Below are 20723 nucleotides of genomic sequence, written 5' to 3' on the forward strand. Positions count from 1 at the left end.
CCAATATAAAATTCTAAAATTTTTCCTATTTAAAACAATCACATTAAGGGAACACGGTAACAACCCCAAGGTTATAGACCCAGAGGAACCTAGACTATTTGGAGTTTAAGAACTAACTGGACAAAATCTTGGCAGTTCACATGGAGTTGGCTTTAGCATTTTCATAATGCTGTGTATGTTTGTTGGTAGGACTTGTAAATCTTTGCTGTTTACCTAAACTTGTCCAAACACGCCTATCACTGAATGCAGACTTAAGTCGTAACAATTTCCATCTCCTTAATTAAGATGAAGTGACCATTTTGGGGAAGATAGAAGTATATGATGTTGTATTTAATTTAATCTAATTAATTTTAAAAACCATCACAGTCACAAGTAAGTCCCCTGTAATACATACAAATTTTCTATAATAATCTGGAATAACCTGCATCTGTGAAGGAAGTTTTGTGTGTACTTTTTAATACAAAATGAAACAGTTTATTTGGAATCTCAATCCCTAGGAAGAGGGAAAAAATCTGACAGACTGGAAGAACATAAAACTACCATCAGTATTCTCCCCAGTCTACACAGCTAAAAAAATCTGCATCAAAAAGCAACAGATGGCCTGATATTATCTGCTGTATTTAGACTTTGGGCAATCTCTCGCCCCCTCAAGGCTAAAAAAACATAGCTTATCTGGGATTTGATGTATAACATTTTAGTGAATTTATATTACACTTGCATATAAAGCAGCCACCCCTAGCCAAAACCAAGTTTCAATTACTTCCACTGTGATCAATTTATATAATCATATTCTGAGATAAATCTGTATGTAAATATAATTAAAAGCTTAACTTGCAACTGTAGACAATTTATTGCTTATCACTGTTTTAACCAGAATTGGTATCAATTACCTATACCTATTAAAAAGAATTCTAAGTTTTATGTACTTTAAAATCAAAATGTATACCTCAAACTAATAACACTGTATGTCAACTAAACCGCAATAATAAAAATTGAAACAAATCAAATCAAACCAAAATGGACAATACCACTGTAATAATATTACTGACTGTGCAATGTAATTTACTTAAACTTCTTGACTTCTTTACCTATATTTCTAATATTTTTTAAGTGCCAATTCTAAGATTCACTTATTCAATCAACAAATATATACTGACCACCTAACTATATACAAGGCACTAGGCCAGGCACTGGGGATACAGAGCAGTAGAAAGACAGCTCTGATACTCAAGGAACTCAAAGTCTTGGAAGTAATATAGACAATAAATAATTAATAAAAAAATAAATTACAAGTAGAATAAGTATAACTGAGATATGCAACAGAGGGACTTGACATAGATTTAAAAAGAGACTGAAGGCAGATTTAAACACATCACAAATATCAGGAGACTGTCCTTACGAGTGATAAAAGATCACCACCCTCCTCTCTATAATAAGTTGGTTCCATTTTTCAAAAACTATAAAATAAAAAACAATTAGAATTCTAAAGGTGAAGAGTAATCTAAATTTTTTTTTAAATTTTTTTTTTTAACGTTTATTTATTTTTAAGGCAGAGAGAGACAGAGCATGAATGGGGGAGGGTCAGAGAGAGAGGGAGACACAGAATCCGAAACAGGCTCCAGGCTCTGAGCTGTCAGCACAGAGCCTGACGCGGGGCTCGAACTCACAGACCGCAAGATCATGACCTGAGCTGAAGTCAGACGCTTCAGTCAGACTGAGCCACCCAGGCGCCCCAAGAGTAATCTAAATATTTTCAAATATTTCTTTTTTTTTTTAATTTTTAAATGTTTCTTAAAACATTAAAGTGCGAGTGGGAGAGGGGCAGAAAGAGAGGGAGACACAGAATTGGAATCAGGGTCCGGGCTCTGAGCTGTCAGCACAGAGCTTGACATGGGGCTCAAACCCACGAACCATGAGATCATGACCTAAAGTCGGACGCTTAACCAACAGACCCACCCAGGCGCCCCATCAAATATTTCAAGGTAAAACATGTACTGACTAAAACAAACTCATAGTATCTCTCTGCAATTCATAAAAATACATGGAGATCATGTACAAATGATTTCACTCTCCACACATACTTTTTCCTTGTACCTCCATCACCAGTTCTCCAAGTACTTCCTCCAGAGCACCCTCCCCCTGCCTTCCCTTTTCAACCTATTCTCTCTGTCCATCTCACTCTCTGAGAAGGGAGAGAACAATCACTTAGGACTATTCAGTCCCACTTTATAGTAAGTTATTCCTGAGGAAAGGGCAAATCTGTGTTTGCCAGCTTCTATTTCAATTTCCCTGGCCCTTTAAAAACCTCTCTAAAACTGAAGGGGTGGTGGGGTGGGGAGGGGGGAGAAAAGATGTGGCTAACTCAACCAAATAATCTGTTACCAAAAGACAGCTCATCTTTTATATTTAGAAAGGGAAGTCAACGTTTTCCCCCATAATTCTAATTATTTAGCAACTATCCAGTCACATTTTCTTAATCAATCTCTGATGACCTATGCCCACCAATATTTAGATAACAGGTCAGAGCACAACTAACAAGACACATAGCATTCATCTAATCTTTCATTTAACAATTACTTATTGGACACTTACTATATGCAAGGAAGGCAGTGCTGTCTAATAGAACTTTCTGAAATGATAATGTTCAATACCTATGCTGTCCAATCTGGCAGCCACAAGCCCCATGTGTCTATGGGTTACTTGAAATGTGGCCAGTGCGACTGAGGAACCGAATTTTAAATTTAATTCTGAATAATTGAAAATATAAATTTAGATAGCTACATGTGGCTAGTGGCTACAGTACTAGGCAGGGCAGGTCTTATGCAAACCTTTGGCTCTAGTCCTTTATTGAGTATCTTAACGTGGCTTAACAAACCTGCCAAAGATACAGTGCCTACTTAGAAAGTGGCCAATGTATGTATAATTTGTTTTATTCAGAGTGTAGTGCTATATACTGTATAGCTATATAGTTATATACTATAACCAGCTTTTCAGAGAAATCAGAGAATTCTGGAGGAATGACAGGACCAAAAATTATTCAGTTCAGCTCCATTTAACAACAAAGAAGGCTTCAAAAGTACGAAAAATTTGCTTAAGACAATAAGATTCATTAGAGGGAAGGGTGGGCTGGAGTCCACCTATCAGGAGAATCAAAATATTCAGATATTTCATCTAGAGATCTCCTCCTCCTATTGCAAATAATGATATTGATATAGACATACATATACGTAAAAGACAAGAAAGAGCCATACCGATGTACTGGCTGTAGCACCCTGGAATGTTGCAGGTATATCATCCTGTAAATCATTTAGTGAAAAAGAGTGGTTTAAGTCCGATTCAGCGATGGTCTTTCCAGATGAATTGACTTCTGCCTATAAAATAAGATAAACCCAAGAGCATATTACAACAAATATACAAAATAACCCACAAGCTACGAATTCTCTCTTGGACTTATTTTTAGGAAGAAACACAGACAATACTGCTCTCAAGGAGCCATTATTTGGTAAGAGACAAAGCTAACAGCCATGGTTCACAATCCACAATTCCAAATTAAGTTTTTGGTAATTGCCAGGCGAAGCCTGACAGATGAGGTTATTAACAGTCTTTGTCCCACATTAGTGTAAATATTCCCAGGTTTGCTCAGGGAATGTTAATAGATTTGATTATGGGGTACTGCCCCAGATGTCACTGCAGGTGCTAAAATATGGTATACGTTTGATATTTTCTAAAATCTGGAATTCGGATATACAAAACACATCTGGCCCTATAATTTTCAGAAAAGCAACTTTAAGTACAATTGGAATCCTCAGAAGAAAGAAAAAAACCAATACTTCCTAAGCACCTCCTCTTCCAGGCAATACAATAAATAGAAGGAAAAATTTCTCCTGAGAACTGGATATGAAAGGACAGACAGGATACAAGAGAGGTGAACGGGGAGGAAGCAGCATGTTGCTTAATGCAGGTTGACATTTTTTAATAGAGCTAATTAAATTCCAGAAGTAATTATATGCAATATATGGGGGGAAAAAAGGACATCAGGGAGATATGCCAAAATATTATCAGCAGTTATTTCTTGGGGATGGGATTATTTATGATTGTTATTTCCTTCTAAATTATTATACTTTTGGGACACCTGGGTGGCTCAGTTAAGCATCCAACTTCAGTTCAGGTCATGATCTCACAATTTGTGAGTTTGAGCCCTGCGTCAGGCTCTGTGCTGACAGCTCAGAGCCTGGAGCCTGCTTTGGATTCTATGTTTCCCTCTCTCTCTGCCCCTCCCTTGCTCACGCTCTGTCTTTATCTCCCAAAAATAAACATTAAAAAAATAATACATTATTATATTTTTTTTTTAATTTTTTTTTTTTCAACGTTTATTTATTTTTGGGACAGAGAGAGACAGAGCATGAACGGGGGAGGGGCAGAGAGAAAGGGAGACACAGAATCGGAAACAGGCTCCAGGCTCTGAGCCATCAGCCCAGAGCCCGATGCGGGGCTCAAACCCACGGACCGCGAGATCGTGACCTGGCTGAAGTCGGATGCCTAACCGACTGCGCCACCCAGGCGCCCCACATTATTATATTTTTATAATAATTTATTAAGTATCAGGGACAGTTCTAAATACAATATACTTAAGTATTAACTCACTCAATCCTCATAAGAATCCTACAAGATAAGTAACATTGTTATTTACAGATAAAAAGGCACAGTGGCTAAGTAATACATCTGATGTCCTACTATTAATAAATAGCAAAGCTGAGATCTGAACCCCAGCATTATATACCAGAATCCAAGCTTTTTAAAAAAATTTTATTTTATTTGAGAGAGAGAGAGAGAGAGAGAGAGAGAGAATCTCAAGCAGGTTTTATGCTCAGCACAGAGCCTGACACAAGACTCAATCCCACAACCCTGGGATCATGACCTGAGCTGAAATCAAGAATTGGCTCAACCAACTGAGCCACACAGGGTGCCCCCAGAATCCAAGCTTTTAACTGGTATGCTGTAATGCTTTTGTGAATGTATGTTATTAGTGTCATAATAAGAAAAAATGATTTATAAAACCTTATTGCAACAGAACTATATTGCTTTACTTTCTATCCAGAATTTCTATCCAGAACAAAAGGATCACATAATTAGAATTTATTTACGAATTTAGAGTACCTTAAAACTGATTTGTCTAGCCAGTTCCTTGGCTTCCTGGTCAGCTTGGCTTGAATCACTTCCAGATTTTAAAGGCAACAGGACGTCCTTCATGGCACAGCCACATCCCTCACAACAGAAATCTTGTGATCTGGTAGGAAATAATTTTTTTGATGGGTATAAATTACATACTTGAATGGTAATTCAAGACACTCAACTACTGAATGATTAAATTTAAAATAAAAGAACACTGGATAATTCCATATCATATTCATCTACATGTAAATTAGACAATTATGGCAATAATTAAAGTTCTGAGACAAATATACAAGTTGGGTTGGTGTTAAAAAAGAAACTCATGTCACTTATATCTCAATTTTTAAAAATCTAAAATAAAAAAAAAAATCCAGGGCTTAGGTTCCATTTTTTTCTAATATACTATCTAAAGAAAACTAAGCTTTAGATCTATACAACAAAACATACAAAATGTCTAATTACACTGTCCTCAAGGTCACACTTAAAACTATGTTAAGCCTGTGGGAAAAAAGTCCATTATAAAGTTTAAATTATGTTTTAGCAGAAACATATATAAAACAGTAAAGAAACCATTAAAAATAGAATTTACAGATACTTCCAGGGAAAAAATTCACAAATCCTATTCATCTAAATAGCAGTATAGGATTCCACTCATATGTGGAATTTAAAGAAACAAAACAAATGCATACAGGGGAGAAAAAGAGAGGAGCAGATCAAGAAACAGACTCTTAACTACAGAGAACAAACAGACGGTTACCAGAGGGAGGTGGGTGGGGGGATGGGTGCAATAGGTGGTGGGGATTAAGGAGTGTCCCCGCTGGGATGAGCACTGGGTGTTTGTATGTAAGTGTTGAAGCACTGAATCCTACACCTGAAACTAACATTGCACTGTATGTTAACTAGCTGGAATTTAAATAAAAACTTGGAAAAAATATAAAAAAATAAATAGCAGTATAACTCGAAAGACAGAGAACTTGTTTAAAATCCAAAGGCTGAAATTTATCACTCACTATATTAAATAGACTCAAGATAAACCTGTTAACTAGACTATTTCCTAAGATTTATTTGTTTTTCTATGTTTTCATTTTCCCCTTTGTAGTCCAGATAAAGCCAAAAGTGCCCTGAAGTTCACAAGAGTACTAAAGATTTGTAGGACTGGAAGTAAATATGTATAATACACAGGAGTATGTATTACATTGCTGAACTTAAAAAAAAAAAATTGTTTTATTGTATTTACAGTTCAACATACTAAAAGTCTTAGGTCTTGAAAGAACATGTTATTGGGGCGCCTGGGTGGCGCAGTCGGTTAAGCGTCCGACTTCAGCCAGGTCACGATCTCGCGGTCCGGGCGTTTGAGCCCCGCGTCGGGCTCTGGGCTGATGGCTCAGAGCCTGGAGCCTGTTTCCGATTCTGTGTCTCCCTCTCTCTCTGCCCCTCCCCCGGTCATGCTCTGTCTCTCTCTGTCCCAAAAATAAATAAACGTTGAAAAAAAAAAATTAAAAAAAAAAAAAAAAGAAAGAACATGTTATTGAATTTATTAAATAACTTCACATGAACAAAATATATGTAAAAGTAGTGTGACTTCAGTACTTGTTGATGAATGTTTGTTTCACCAGAAGAAGGACTGCTGTCCATATCCTTTTGAGAGTCAGTTGTATCCAAATTATTTGCCTTAAAATGTGTCCACTTTTAACTGAGAAGTCAGATGAAACTTAAAGGGGAATGTTTATTTTTAATATTAGTTTATCCACAAGGACAATATACTACTATGGATGAATACAAAATCATGCTTTTAAAAATCCTCTATCACAGACTAAGAAGCTAGAATCTTACACAGAGAAGTCTAGAACAAAAAAACAAAGTTCTTTTTTTTTCCTCCTTATACATGAACTGAAGTATCAAGACAGAAAGCCAACAAAGAAAAAAAAGAAAGCTGTATGTTCAAAGTACATATTATAATTTGCAATTAATAGCTAAAGTAAGGTATATCCCCAGAACTGGGCAACAAGGTTTACAAAGAAAAGTTGGGGCACCTGTATCACTCAGTCAGTTAAGCAAGAGATTCTTCGTTTCAGCTCAGGTCATGATTTTACAGTTTGTGAGACCAGGCCCCACGTCAGGCTCTGCACTCACAGCACTGAGCCTGCTTGGGATTATCTCTTCCTCTCTCTCTCTCTGCCCCTCCCCTGCTTGCACACACACGTATGTGCACTCTTTCTCTCAAAATAAATAAACATTAAGAAAGAAAGAAAGGAAGAAAGGAAGAAAGGAAGGAAGGAAGGAAGGAAGGAAGGAAGGAAAGCTGTTGATGAAAACCAAAGAGTCTAGCAAATCTTTCAGACATTAAAATTTATTTGACTTAACAAACATCTATAGAGGACGTATTCTGGACTGTTCTAGACTATGATATACTAAAATTTAACTAACATAAAATGCCCGAGAGGTAGTAAACAGCAGAGTCCAGGGCAGGAAAATGATCAAGATCAAGAATTACAGAATGTGAGTACTTTTAAATACTCTTCACCTCAGTGCAATTTTGGAATCTTTAACATTTGTTGAGGGATGGGTATACTATTCTAGCACTGGAAATCCTCATGATAGGATTTCTTATAAGGTCCCTTCTGTATGCACACTGATTAAAAAAATAAACTGGATTAGAAGTTGTTCTTAAATTAATCAGGGGCACCTGGGTGGCTGAGACGTTAAGCATCCGACTTCAGCTCAGGTCATGACTTCATGGCTTGAGAGTTTAAGCCCCATGTCGGGCTCTGTGCTGACAGCTCAGAGCCTGTGGCCTGTTTTGGATTCTGTGTCTACAAATGAATTTCTAAAATGGCAAAACTAAGACTAGATCTTGTAACCAAGGTAACTCACAAAGTAAGAGACAAACCCTATCTGCCTACTGCCATTACCCAGAAAAGTATTTCAATCCTAACAAAGAGTAAATGCAAAACTTACTTTTTGGCAAGCGCTCTTCTTTCCTCTGGTGTGTAATCTAGAGAACCTATGGCTCCCTCTCCTTTTGTTGGCATAAACCCGATGATGGCTAATAATGCTGTTCTTACTGAAATAAAGAGTAAACATCAATCTAAGTTGTTTTGTAAAAGGAACTGGGTTTACTCTAGAAAGAGAAAAAAGACACATAGGCTTTCACTGAAGAGGTGCAGGTAGAGTGGCTGTATTAAAATGGGGCACCTGGTTGACTCCGTTGGTGAAGCATCTTCACTCTTGATTTCAGCTCAGGTCACGATCTCATGGCTCCTGAGATCAAGCCCTGCGTCAGGCTCCATGCTGACAGCAGGGAGCCTGCTTAGGATTCTCCCTCTCCCTCTCCCTCTCTCTCTGTCCCTCCCCTGCTCACAATGTCTCTCGCGCGCGCACGCTCTCTCTCTCTCAATAAGTAAATATAGAAACTTAAAAAAATAAATAAATAAAATAAAATAAAATGATGGCAAAAACTAAGAGAGGGAAAGAATTTTTATTATTTATTCAATATCATCAAATTATTTATCCAAAACAGCTTCAATCTCAAGAGGGTGTTACACTTTATAATTATGAATTGATTAGAGTTACAGAATAGAAGATTTATATTCACTTTAAATTAATACTCACTACTCCACGAAGGCTGCCAAGTTTCAGGATGATGTCCTGAGATGCTCAAACAGATTTTCTTGCCTACTTCAAATCGTCCATTAGCCTTAGGAATAAATAAGGCATTTAAAAAACTATATATGTGTTTAATATTGTATACTTTATAAGTATAAATATATTTTACAAGTAAATAATTTTTTAAAAAAATTCTTAATATAATCTCCAAGGGGACACAGATTTTTGTCCTCTTATAGATACTCCACAAATATTGGTTGAATTCTGAAAGAACAATAAAAGCTGTTTTTAGAAGTTGTAGCACCTAGGGGCACCTGGGTGGCTCAGTCAGTTGAGCGTCCGACTCTTGATTTCAGCTCAGATCATGATCTTATGGTTTGTGGGATCAAGCCCCGCATTCCACTTTGTGATGAGAACACAGAGCCTGCTTGGTATTCTCTCTCCCTCTCTCTCTGCCCCTCCCTCACTTGCACACACCCATGCATGCTTTCTCTCAAAATAAACAAACTTAAAAAAAAAAGGGTTGTAGCACCATTTTGAAACTGAGTTGCATAACTGAAATCTACATACATAATTGATGTATAAAGATGTCCTGATGTCCTACTCTGAGCCCAGTACCGCACAAGGCCCTGTGAAGGATCTAAAAGAGAAGATATACAGAGGCTAGAATAAAACCTAAGAACTTGGTGTTACCTAATTAGATATTGGTGCAGAAGGCTCTGACACTGAAGTGATTTGCATAAGGATGATACAATTTCATAAGACAGGAACACAAAAGAGTCAGATCAGAGATAATGATTTCAGTTTTGGACATGGATCTGTTGTCTTGGTAGAAGAGCTATGGATGACGTATAGCAGATAGGCAGAAATAGAGACATGCTGATGTCAGACAAGAAACATTTTTGGGGGGCGCCTGGGTGGCGCAGTCGGTTAAGCGTCCGACTTCAGCCAGGTCACGATCTCGCGGTCCGTGAGTTCGAGCCCCGCGTCAGGCTCTGGGCTGATGGCTCAGAGCCTGGAGCCTGTTTCCGATTCTGTGTCTCCCTCTCTCTCTGCCCCTCCCCCGTTCATGCTCTGTCTCTCTCTGTCCCAAAAATAAATAAACGTTGAAAAAAAAAAAAAAAAAAAGAAACATTTTTGGTATCTGCCTTAACAGAGATGACTGATGAAACCATTTTATAGAAATAAGAGAAAACAGCTGAAGTCTGAACTTGTAGAATATCCATATTTAAGGGAAGGATAAGGAAGAAGAAGCATGAAGTTAGAATACAAGCTCTACACGGCCAGAGAATTTAACTTATTCTCTGCCACACCTACAGGGTACATGACATATGTTTAACAAATACTTGTTGAATGAAGATTGGAGAAGACTTTTCAAAAGAGAGGAAGTGAACCAGAAAGAGTAAATACTGACAATCAGGAGGGCAGGGCTGATTCTCAGCCAGTGTGTTAACCATGACCATATATTGGGTAACTACTGGAATTATTTCTATACTTCCGGTGAAAGCTGCTGCCCCAACTATTCCTCCCCGCCAGTTTCTCCATGCACCAGCCCCACCCCTGGACCACTTGGCTCTCCACATGATCTAACAACTAAAAAGGGACTCCTAACACAGTAGGGCACCCCCCAGGACTATCCCCAGCATTAACAATTCTCAACATCACCTAATGTGTGTTAAGCAGCAAATTTTATATGCTAGGAACTTTATATTGTGATTATATTTACCACACACAAACCTTGACAGATGAGAAAAGTGAATTGCAATGAGATTATATAACCTGCCTCTGGTGTAATGGCAAGAGCAGTGGTCAGAATCCAGGTCTACTGGCTCTGAAACTAATGCTCTTTCCACTACACCAAATATAGGTAAAAGCAGCATTAGTTTGGTATTTATTAATGAATACCTTGTGTTTCACCATTTGCCACTCCATGTGTGTCAGATATTTAACTTAGATGGACTGGGATGAAGACCGAAAAGGGGCAGCGGGATTTTTGAAACTAGTCCCTGAAATTGGTGTAGTAAGCATGTAGAAACCAGACTGCAACAGACTAAACTTGAGTAAGGATGTCTTGAACTTATCCAAGAGAAAATACAACAGTTTAAAGAGGTAGGAGAGACACAGAAAGGTTTTAGTTTTTTTCAATGTTTGTTTATTTTTTGAGGGAGAGAGAAACAGAGTGCAAGTGGGGAAGGGGCAGAGAGAGAGGAAGACACAGAATCCGAAGCAGGCTCCAGGCTCCCAGCTGTCAGCACAGAGCCTGACACAGGACTTAAACCTGCATACAGTGAGATCATGACCTGAGCTGAAGTCAGATGCTCAACCAACTGATGCACCCATGCACCCCAACAGAGAAAGGTTTTTGTGTTTTGTTTTGCTTTTTTCAAGGTTAGGGGATACTTAGACATACTTGCAAATTAAAGAAACGAGGGAAAGAATGCTTAACAAATAAGAGAGAAATTTACTCTGAAGGAACAACATCCCAGGATAAATAAGAGAATACTGGATCAACAGCTTTCTTTCACATGGAGGTAAAATATGTGACGATAGAAATTCTAAGATCTAAACAGAAATAACAGAGGGGTGCCTGGGTGGCTCAGTCAGTTAAGCATTCAACTCTTGATCTCAGTTCAGGTCATAATCTCATGGTTTGTGGGATCAAGTCCCAAGTAGGGTTCTGCACTGACAGCTCAGAGCCTGCTTGGGATACTCTCTCCCTCTCTCTCTGCCCTGCCCTCACTTGTACATGCCCACGCACACTTTCTCTCTCTCAAAATAAGTAAATTTTAAAAAATAGTAATAATATAACTAACATTTATTGAGGACTCTGTGACAGCTCTTACTTTAAAAGCTGTATAGGAAAATGAGGAAAGGAGTGTAACAAAGTTGAGAAGTTGAAGGAAATGATGCGATTAAGAGATATAATTACATTACCCTCTACTGAGTACTTACCAAGTGCCAGACACTGCCTAGCACTTTGCATACATTAATTCATTGAATCCTATCACCTACGCTATCACCACTATGCATTCATTACCATCAATAATTCCTAGGAATTATTTTTTTGGGAAAATAATTGTACTACCAAGGCATGGTCCCCAAAGACAAAATTATAATAATGTTCCACTTTATTTCTTAATGAAAATGAGTATGCTAACCACACTGTGTAGTCGCCATGAAGAGTTAAACCACAAGTATTCCAAAAACCCAAGAATTCTTACCGTTAAAAGAATAATGCTTGGTGGTTTCATGGGATACTCGGGGGGCAGTACTATTCGTCCATGATAAACTCCTCCATCAAAATCAGAATCTGGGGGCCCTCTAACTGTGAAGTGCCATTCAAAAAGGTTATCCTGAACAAAAAAAATAACCAGCAAGAAATTAGTAACATTAAAAGGTCTGATCATCTTTATCAAGGAGTATCAGAAATATTCCTAGATGAGAAAAATCAAATGTTTCACATTATTACTAAAATAGTTTCTAATACACAAAATGTCTCAAGTATAAAAGTTATAAATAAAAGTTATTAATCTAGTTTCCATGTCCCACAAGAGCTAAAATTTAAACAAATGCATTTTAAAAAGCTGAGCACTGTTGGGGCGCCTGGGTGGCGCAGTCGGTTAAGCGTCCGACTTCAGCCAGGTCACGATCTCGCGGTCCGTGAGTTCGAGCCCCGCGTCGGGCTCTGGGCTGATGGCTCAGAGCCTGGAGCCTGCTTCCGATTCTGTGTCTCCCTCTCTCTCTGCCCCTCCCCCGTTCATGCTCTGTCTCTCTCTGTCCCAAAAATAAATAAACGTTGGAAAAAAAAAAAAAAATTTAAAAAGCTGAGCACTGTTATATATTCATAAATTAGATTCCAGATTTACTTAAGCTGGAAATTAATCCTTGAATACTAATTAGTGATAATTAGTATATAATCAAATAATTACTGTAAAATTACTGTTACTATTTTAACAAACTTTAAAAAATTATCCCTCATGGATGCTTAAGAGCCTATTTATTTATAAGTAGTCAGTAATATTAATAAATATGCTATCAATATTATCTTAGAGTTCCCAAGTACTTTACAGTTTACAGTGTGCAAAATTACACTTTATTCTCACTAATGTCATGGAAACCAGACTGAGCACATTTAAATACAGATGGGAAGACTAAAAAGAGATAGAGATGTTTGTGCAAAAAGCCTAGACTAACTGCAGAGGCCCCTCAAGGAGCCAGATCTTTCAAAGTATAAAGAGTTTGGGGTTCTTTCCATTCCCCCTCCCTCCCTCATACTCAAAACATAAAACCAATTTAGCATCTGAGACCATTTTACAGAAACCGGAAATTTGCTTCTAAAATGTCAGATTCTGAATGGCTAATGAAATAAATACTTAGAAAATATAGGGAGTAAAATATGTCAATAAACCACATCAAACACATCTGTAATGACTCAAAGCAATGAAAAAACAATTTTAAGTAATTAGTTTAAAATATTAAAGTATTAGGGCGCCTGGGTGGCTCAGCTGGTTAAGCATCAGACTTTGGCTTAGGTCATTTCACAGTTCATGAGTTCAAGCCCCACATCAGGCTCTCTACTGTCAGTGCAGAGCCGGCTTCCTATCTTCTGTCTCCCTTTCTCTCTGCCCTCCCCCACCTCGCACATTCTCTCTCTCTCTCTCTCTCTCTCAAACATAAACATTTAAAAAAATAATACAATGTTTTAAAAAATAAATAAATAAAAATAAAATATTAAAGCATTAAAATCCACATGTAAGAGGGGTGCCTGGGTGGCTCAGTCGGTTAAGTGTCCGACTTCGGCTCAGGTCATGATCTCATGGTCCATGAGTTCAAGCCCCATGTTGGGCTCTGTGCTGACAGCTCAGAGCCTGGAGTCTGCTTTGGATTCTGTGCCCGTCCCCCTCTCTGCCCCTCCCCCACTCATGCTCTGTCTCTCAAAAATAATTAAATGTTAAAAAAAAAATTTTTTTTTAATCCACATGTTAAGACATGGGAGATAGAAACTTACCTCTAATGGCTGTGCATGGTAATGATCTGTTGGATCTTTCAATTCTGCTGCTTCTTTCATTAAACGTTTAACAGCTAAAATAAAATTCATAAGATAGAGACATTTAAAATATACTTTTCTAAGAGATTAGCACAAATTCACAAACCTAATGAAAAAGTTCCTATTTCAATAAAAACTGTACAGAGGACTAGTTCAAATGGGTATATGGTTAAAGTTTAATTATGGGATAATGGTAATAATCAGAGAGGGGAATGACATGGCATCAGAAGAGTTATATATTAAATTAAATATTTAGGGCAGTCTCATAAAGACACTATTTTTATTTAATAAGCACTTTCATAAACACTAACTCATGTAATCCTCAAAACAATGGAAGACTTGGTGGCTCAGTCAGTTAAGCATCTGACTCTTGATTTTGGCTCAGGTCATGATGTCATAGTTGATGGGATAGAGCCCCACATGGGGCTCCTTGCTGACAGCATGGAATCTACTTGGGATCCTCTCTCTCTCCCTCTCTCTGCCCTTCCCCCTGCTTGCGTGCACCACTTCTCTCTCTCTCTCAAAATGAATAAATAAACTTTTTACAAAATTCCCATTTTCCAGACTAAGAAACTGAAACATGGAGAGATTACATAACTTGTCCAAGTTCAGACAGCTAGTCAATGACAGCTGGAATTCTAACACAGGCATTCCAACTCTATTTTGTTAAAATATCTGTTATAATTAACAAAAATGTGCCCTCTGGAATTCATGCTTATGAATGGTAGACCCTGTATCTTCCTATACAGGGAGGATATCCTCTACCTCTTGGGAATTTTCACCCACTATTTTGCATTAATTTAAATGGGACTGTCCCCAGGGGTCACTAAATCTCCACAGCTCTAATTGAATTTTTTTTTTTTTTAAGGTATGCTCCAATGTTCCACACCCAATGCCAGACCCTGACGGAGATCAACAGTCACATGCTCTACCAACTGAGCCAGCCAGGTTCCCTTTGAATTCCTTTCTGAGAAGACTCTTCAGCTTAATTAAAACCTCCAATCAACTCATCCCATAAATTTCTGTAACCACCTATATCTATATTCACGTCCTTCTTTATCCATACCTTTGGCTCTTAGGAATTCCTCATTTATACTCCCCTAATAAAATATAATTCTAGCTGACCCAACCCAACCATCTTCTTATTTGGTATCTATACCCAAACAGCTGAGCATTACTGAAGGGGAGGGTAAAAAAAGTCAGAGAGGCAGGCACACTGATGTCATTACAGAGTTATTATCGACAACTTCCACCAGGACACAATGCCACCCAACGTTCCGGAATCTCTCTGGTAAGCCAAGCAGCCCACTCCAGCCAGCACCCCAAGACTATTTCATACCTGTTTCACACCTCATCTCACTCCTCTTTCACCTCTTACAGTTAATGGCACAGCCTTTTACTTCCACGATGAATGACTGTCAGCAGCCTATCACAACCTACAAATCCTATCTGTACCTATACCCTCCTTCCTTCCCTACTGGTTTCTCAAAGGTCAATCCTTTGATCCCAGCCCCTCAAACCTCAAGCTGTAGGTGCTAAAAAATGTCAGGATACTGGTATAGGACTGTAAAGCCAGGAAAAAACCAGGTAGCCCATGGCTCCCCAAAATTCTGCTTGAAAACCAACTGATATAGTTCAATGTGCTATAAGAGAAGTATGTACCAGGTGGACACCTAACCTGACAGCAGACAGAAGAGAAAAGGAGTCAGGCAGGCACTGACATCTGAAAGAAAGACAGTGGGAATTATGCATGAATAGGCAGAGGAAACAATAAAAGTAAAATGCATGGAGGTATAGGTATGGAATGAAAGAGGTTAACTGAGCACAACTCCCACACACATACAACCAAACACTTCAGTATGTATCAGGACTTCTGCATAAAATTTCCTTTTAATCAAGGGTTCCTAAGTGGGGGAAAGCGTTCATAACTCACTATCCTACTCCATAATTATTCGTTCTTTCCTATCTCCTACATCAAACTAGGTCTTTGTAGGCACAGACTTTGTTCACTTGATCAAAGTATTTGAACATCAAATAGATACTGAGTTCATATGAGATGTTACAGCTGCAAACAACATATAGTTTTGGTTATCAAGGAGCTTGTAGTCTTGGGGCAGGTGGTGGAGGTAGGGGGCAGGGAGTCAAAGAATGGAACAAAGTCTAGTGTCTAGAACATGGGGGGAAATGTTTCTAATCTAGTATTTGTCATGGTCCTCAGCTTGCAATGCTGCTCCCACTCCCACTCCCCATCTAGACAGGCCTTAAGGAACTTCCTTAGGAATGTCTTCCAGACAACTTCCCTTGTACACCCCGAAGAATGACTAGAGATGCCCATCTGATAGATAAAAATCTCTGAGGAGTCCTGGGAGGGGTATAGAGACCAGAAATACTCTCCAAGTTAGTTATTCTAATGGTCAGTCCCATCTGGAAGCCACTACTGTAGAAACTAGGTTGAGACTCCTTGCTCTAAGCCCTAACACTCTGTATTTTATCTTTTATAAAGTTTATAAAATCTCACTTGTAATTACTTAACACCTGTCTGCTGTGAAACAATTTACTTCACTGCAGGCTCCTCAGGGCTTAGCACATAGTAAACACTCAAATATTAGTTTAATTGAATTTTACTATCATCCTCCCAAAAAATCTTTCCAAGCATCTGGTTAAAAGCAATGGTTTTCAAACTTATTTGACAATAAAATCCTTTGTTCAAAAAAAAAGCTTAATGAGAACCTCAATATGTACAACAGGTAACAGAGCTGTTTTGGTTGGGGATGGAGGGACCTTCAGGCTGTTTACGCCCTTCAACCTAGTCTATCGAAGGAGCCCATGGAACAAGGATTGAAAAACCTTGGTTTAGAGCCACAGGAAAATATCATTCTTTCAAATTAATATTATTAGATATAAATAAAATCATGGAAGGTGCTATGAAGTTAATTCATTTGGCTGCTGTCGGCAATCAAAGATGCCATGGAGATTGTTTTTTTCTTCATTTCTCATCAGCTGGCTGAATGATTAAGCTGAAGAAATCTATTTTATGTTATTGCAAACTCTTTCCACATTTTCTCTACCTCTCCCCCACTCAGCTCAATTCAACAGGAAAGAAAAAAAATAAACACCCAGTAGTACTTGGATATTACGAGAGATGTTAAGAAAGGATCAGAATTAAGAACAACTGATAACAATTGAATAAAGGAACAATCATGTGTTCAACAACTAAACATACTGATTTTCATAGTTCACAGACTACACAGGCACATACCATGTGAGAGCTAAAGCCATGTAGCCAAATAGAAGGTAATATTAGTCTAGTGTTCTCATAATCTTTTTTTCCCTGAAATTACATTACATATATTATAAATGCCTTAGTGCAAAAGAATGTGGACTCTGAATTAGAGCTGCATTAAACCTCTGGCTCCTATATTCTGTAGCTCTAAATCCTTAAATAAATCACTTAATCTTATTCTGCCTCAATGTTCATATCTGTCAAATGGGAGTCAATAATATCTTCACGTAATTCTCTTTTCCTTCCTCTCCCCCACCTCTTCCCCAGGTCACAAGTTATTGTCAGAAATAGACTGGGATATAAGACCCTCTCAAAATTCTCCCTGGTTCAAAACCAGACAATGAGGGGACAACTGGGTGGCTAGGTAGGTTAAGCGTCTGACTTCGGCTCAGGTCATGATCTCGCAGTTCATGAGTTTGAGCTCTGCATGGGCTCTGTGCTGACACCTCAGAGCATGGAGCCTGCTTCGGATTGTGTCTCCCTCTCTCTCTGCCCCTCCCCTGCTTGAGCTCTGTCTCTCTCTCTCTCTCAAAAATAAATATTGAAAAAAATTTTTTAAAAACAACAGACAATGAGCATATATAGTTGGCCTCATGGCATGGCTCCCTGGTTCCCAAGGAGAACTATCACTACGGGATAGTCAAGTTTCAAACTACTGCTTGGCAACTAGGTCTAGAACATCGTCTGCCACTCCCGATACTCCATCTCTTGTTATCACATACAGAGAAAACTTTTTCCGATCATCTCCTCTCTTATCTCTTTGCAAGATTATTCAAGGAATTCTACCATGGTGAGACACAATATGCCAGGGAAGGAAAGGAGATGGGGAATACCTGCATGCCTGCTCTTGTTCTTTTCTACGGAGACCACAGGATCACTCTGGATCCAAACTCTAGGCTCTATGGGCCTAGGCATTAGCAATAGCAACCTTCAAATACCCAGGCTCTACCTCTCTAGGCTTACATTGGGCTTTGAAGACAAAGCCCCAGCTAAAGGGATCTATTTCTCTTAGAAAGAAAATATCTTGGGCTCCTGGGTAGCTCAGCTGGTTAAGCATCAGACTTTGGTTCAGGTCATGATCTCACGTTTGTGGGTTCAAGCCCTGTGTGTCACGCTCTGTGCTGACAGCTCAGAGCCTGGAGCCTGCTTTGGGTTCTGTATCTCCCTTTCTGTCTGCCCCTCCCAGGCTCGCACTCTCTCTCTCTCAAAAATAAATAAACATTAAAAAAACTTCTTTTAAAAAGAAAGAAAGCAAATATCTTAATATAATCAATCTCCAAAGCATGGGTAAAATGCAGAAGGAGGGTATATTGGGGATATGAACCCAATGTCTGCTCCCCAAGTGCCTCTTCCTACTCCCATAATGAAGGCACTTAAGCAAATGTTTAAAGACTAGTGTTTCTGTCCAGAAAGACCCTACAAAGGTATCCATTCAACAAACATTTAAAAAAATGTCCAAGTGATGGAGACCGAATAACCAAGACCTGCTTCTTGCCTTCAAAAAACTCATAGTGAGAAAGATATTAAAACAATTGAAATACAAACACTGACCAAGTATGTACAAACATAGGGACTACCTTAAGATAGCTGGACAAGGCCAAACCTTAAAGAAGCTTGAAGAATAGGAATTTCCAATAGATTAAAGGGAAGCCATGCCAAGCAGAGCTTCCAACAGTGACCAAGGCATACAGGTGAGAAGAGCTACTCCATCTGAATAGTCACTTGGGCGAAATGGATACATGGCAAAAATGCAAAAGAGGGGAAAAAAAAAAGCAACGGAGCACAGTTGTAGTAGTCTCGACTAGGTTGGTGAGAAAGACAAGGATCAAATCGTGAGCAGCCGTAGAACAAACTGAACACTTTACTTTTAATGTTATCCATAGCTATTAGGAAGACATTGAATTTTTTTCAATTTAAGGACTGATCTAATCAGTTTTGTTTTTTGTTTTACTGGGGCTGGTGACAAAAGTGACTGAATAGATAAATATGTGTGTGTGTACACTGGCACCCATGCAAGTATGCCTGTGTGTGTGGGGGGGGGGGGGTGGTGTTCGTTCCAGGGTAGGGGGTAGACTAAGGAGTAGACCAAGAGATCAAAGATAATTCCCATGGGTGTCTAGTTGCTGTCAATCCTGGAATAAGGGATGAGGGGACTCTGGAGGAGGAGAGTAAACTGATGAGTTTGGTTTTTTATTACCTCATAGAGATTTTTTCAGTGTGGGGGAAATCTGGGTGAAGATGTTGAATCACCAGTAATTCCAGGTATACTACAGCCTAGGAAAAGGGCTGAATTGGACATTAAAGCTTGAGAATAATTAGCATGAACGTCCAGCCAACACTAAGGGTATATGGATAGAACAGCTCCCAGGTTTCCGGTGCAGACAGTGGGTGCCTTTGTTCCAGTCTCTCACCAATCACCTCCTGAACACGGCCACAGACCCCTTCTGAAGAAAGCTACCACAAGAGGTTCTCTACATAGGTCACCCTACTTTGTATTCTGAAATCCTACTACCTTGGCCAGAGCAGACCCAAAAAGGGATCAGGGAGCTTGATCCAGAACAACCACTGATGGAGGCTTAATGAGGTAGCTCCACACAGAACTTTACCCCTAACCACAAGTCCATTCCAGAAAAATCACAAAGAAATAAGTTTTCCCACTTACAAACTGAACATACATACTAGCCACATACTAGCACACTGGCCCTTTACCAGTTATGTGTATTCTCCTAATTGTGCCATGCATACGTCTAATTAGAAAGAGTTATATCTCTTCCATTGTGAAGTGCTTTTAATCACTTTCTTTCACACATGGATTACTCTAAAAATACCACATGACTGAGAATAAAACAAAGGAAGCATTTTCACCATGTTTGCTAGCATTTCTGGTAAGTCCCATATCTCATCTAATTCACCTTCACCATGAACTCCAAATGATCCACAGAGTAACTAATAAAAAAGATTTTAAAAAATGATCTCAGGTAGAACAACACCACCACCTTTGAGGAAATGATACCAAAAAGAGGAAGCAATTTACAACACAGCATGAACCATGTCCACAAAAGCTCAGCCAGCTGACAGATCAGATACTTTGGAAATGCACAAAATTCCGGAGAATTTTTTTAAATTTGTTTATTTATTTTGAGAGGGAGAGCACAAGCAGGAAGCGGGGGAGGGGCAGAGAGAGATGGGGAGAGAGGATCCAATGAAGGTTCTGTGCTATCAGTGCAGAGCCGGACGTGGGATTCAATACTACAAACCATGAGATCATGACCTGAGATGACATCAAAAGTCAGACACTTAAGGGACTAGCTACCCAGGTGCCCCAAAATTCTGGAGAATTTAAAAGCTTTTCATAACCTCAAGCATGATAACCTATCAAAACTGAGCAATGTGTAGACAGTGCAGGGCCTAGTTGAGATTCCCTCTCTCCCTCTCTCTCTCTACCCCTCCCCCACTTGTGCTTTCTTTCTCAAAATAAATAAACTTAAAAAAAGAAAACTGAGCAATGTGCTGTTAAAAACGATGTCTTTGGATCCACCAGTTTTCCCTTCCAAACTGCATTATTACTCATATTTGCATTATTCTCTGGACACTCCATCAAGTATCTCAGCTGTC

At 38.8% G+C, this 20723-nt stretch overlaps 1 protein-coding gene across 2 annotated transcripts in view; it reads right to left on the reverse strand.

Moving 5' to 3' along the window:
- UBE2J1 (ubiquitin conjugating enzyme E2 J1) overlaps window positions 1-20723 on the reverse strand; it is a 29649-nt gene that overhangs the window by 6418 nt on the left and 2508 nt on the right. For both annotated transcript variants that reach the window (XM_045499016.1, XM_045499017.1), the window contains exons 2-7: window positions 13787-13860; window positions 12000-12131; window positions 8785-8869; window positions 8131-8236; window positions 5158-5287; window positions 3252-3371 (exon numbers count right to left, since the gene is read on the reverse strand). In XM_045499016.1, the coding sequence (XP_045354972.1) occupies window positions 3252-3371; window positions 5158-5287; window positions 8131-8236; window positions 8785-8869; window positions 12000-12131; window positions 13787-13860 (647 nt within the window). The remainder of the gene's footprint in view (window positions 1-3251; window positions 3372-5157; window positions 5288-8130; window positions 8237-8784; window positions 8870-11999; window positions 12132-13786; window positions 13861-20723) is intronic.

The sequence above is a fragment of the Leopardus geoffroyi genome, chromosome B2, assembly GCF_018350155.1.
Source record: "Leopardus geoffroyi isolate Oge1 chromosome B2, O.geoffroyi_Oge1_pat1.0, whole genome shotgun sequence".
Lineage (NCBI taxonomy): Eukaryota > Metazoa > Chordata > Mammalia > Carnivora > Felidae > Leopardus > Leopardus geoffroyi.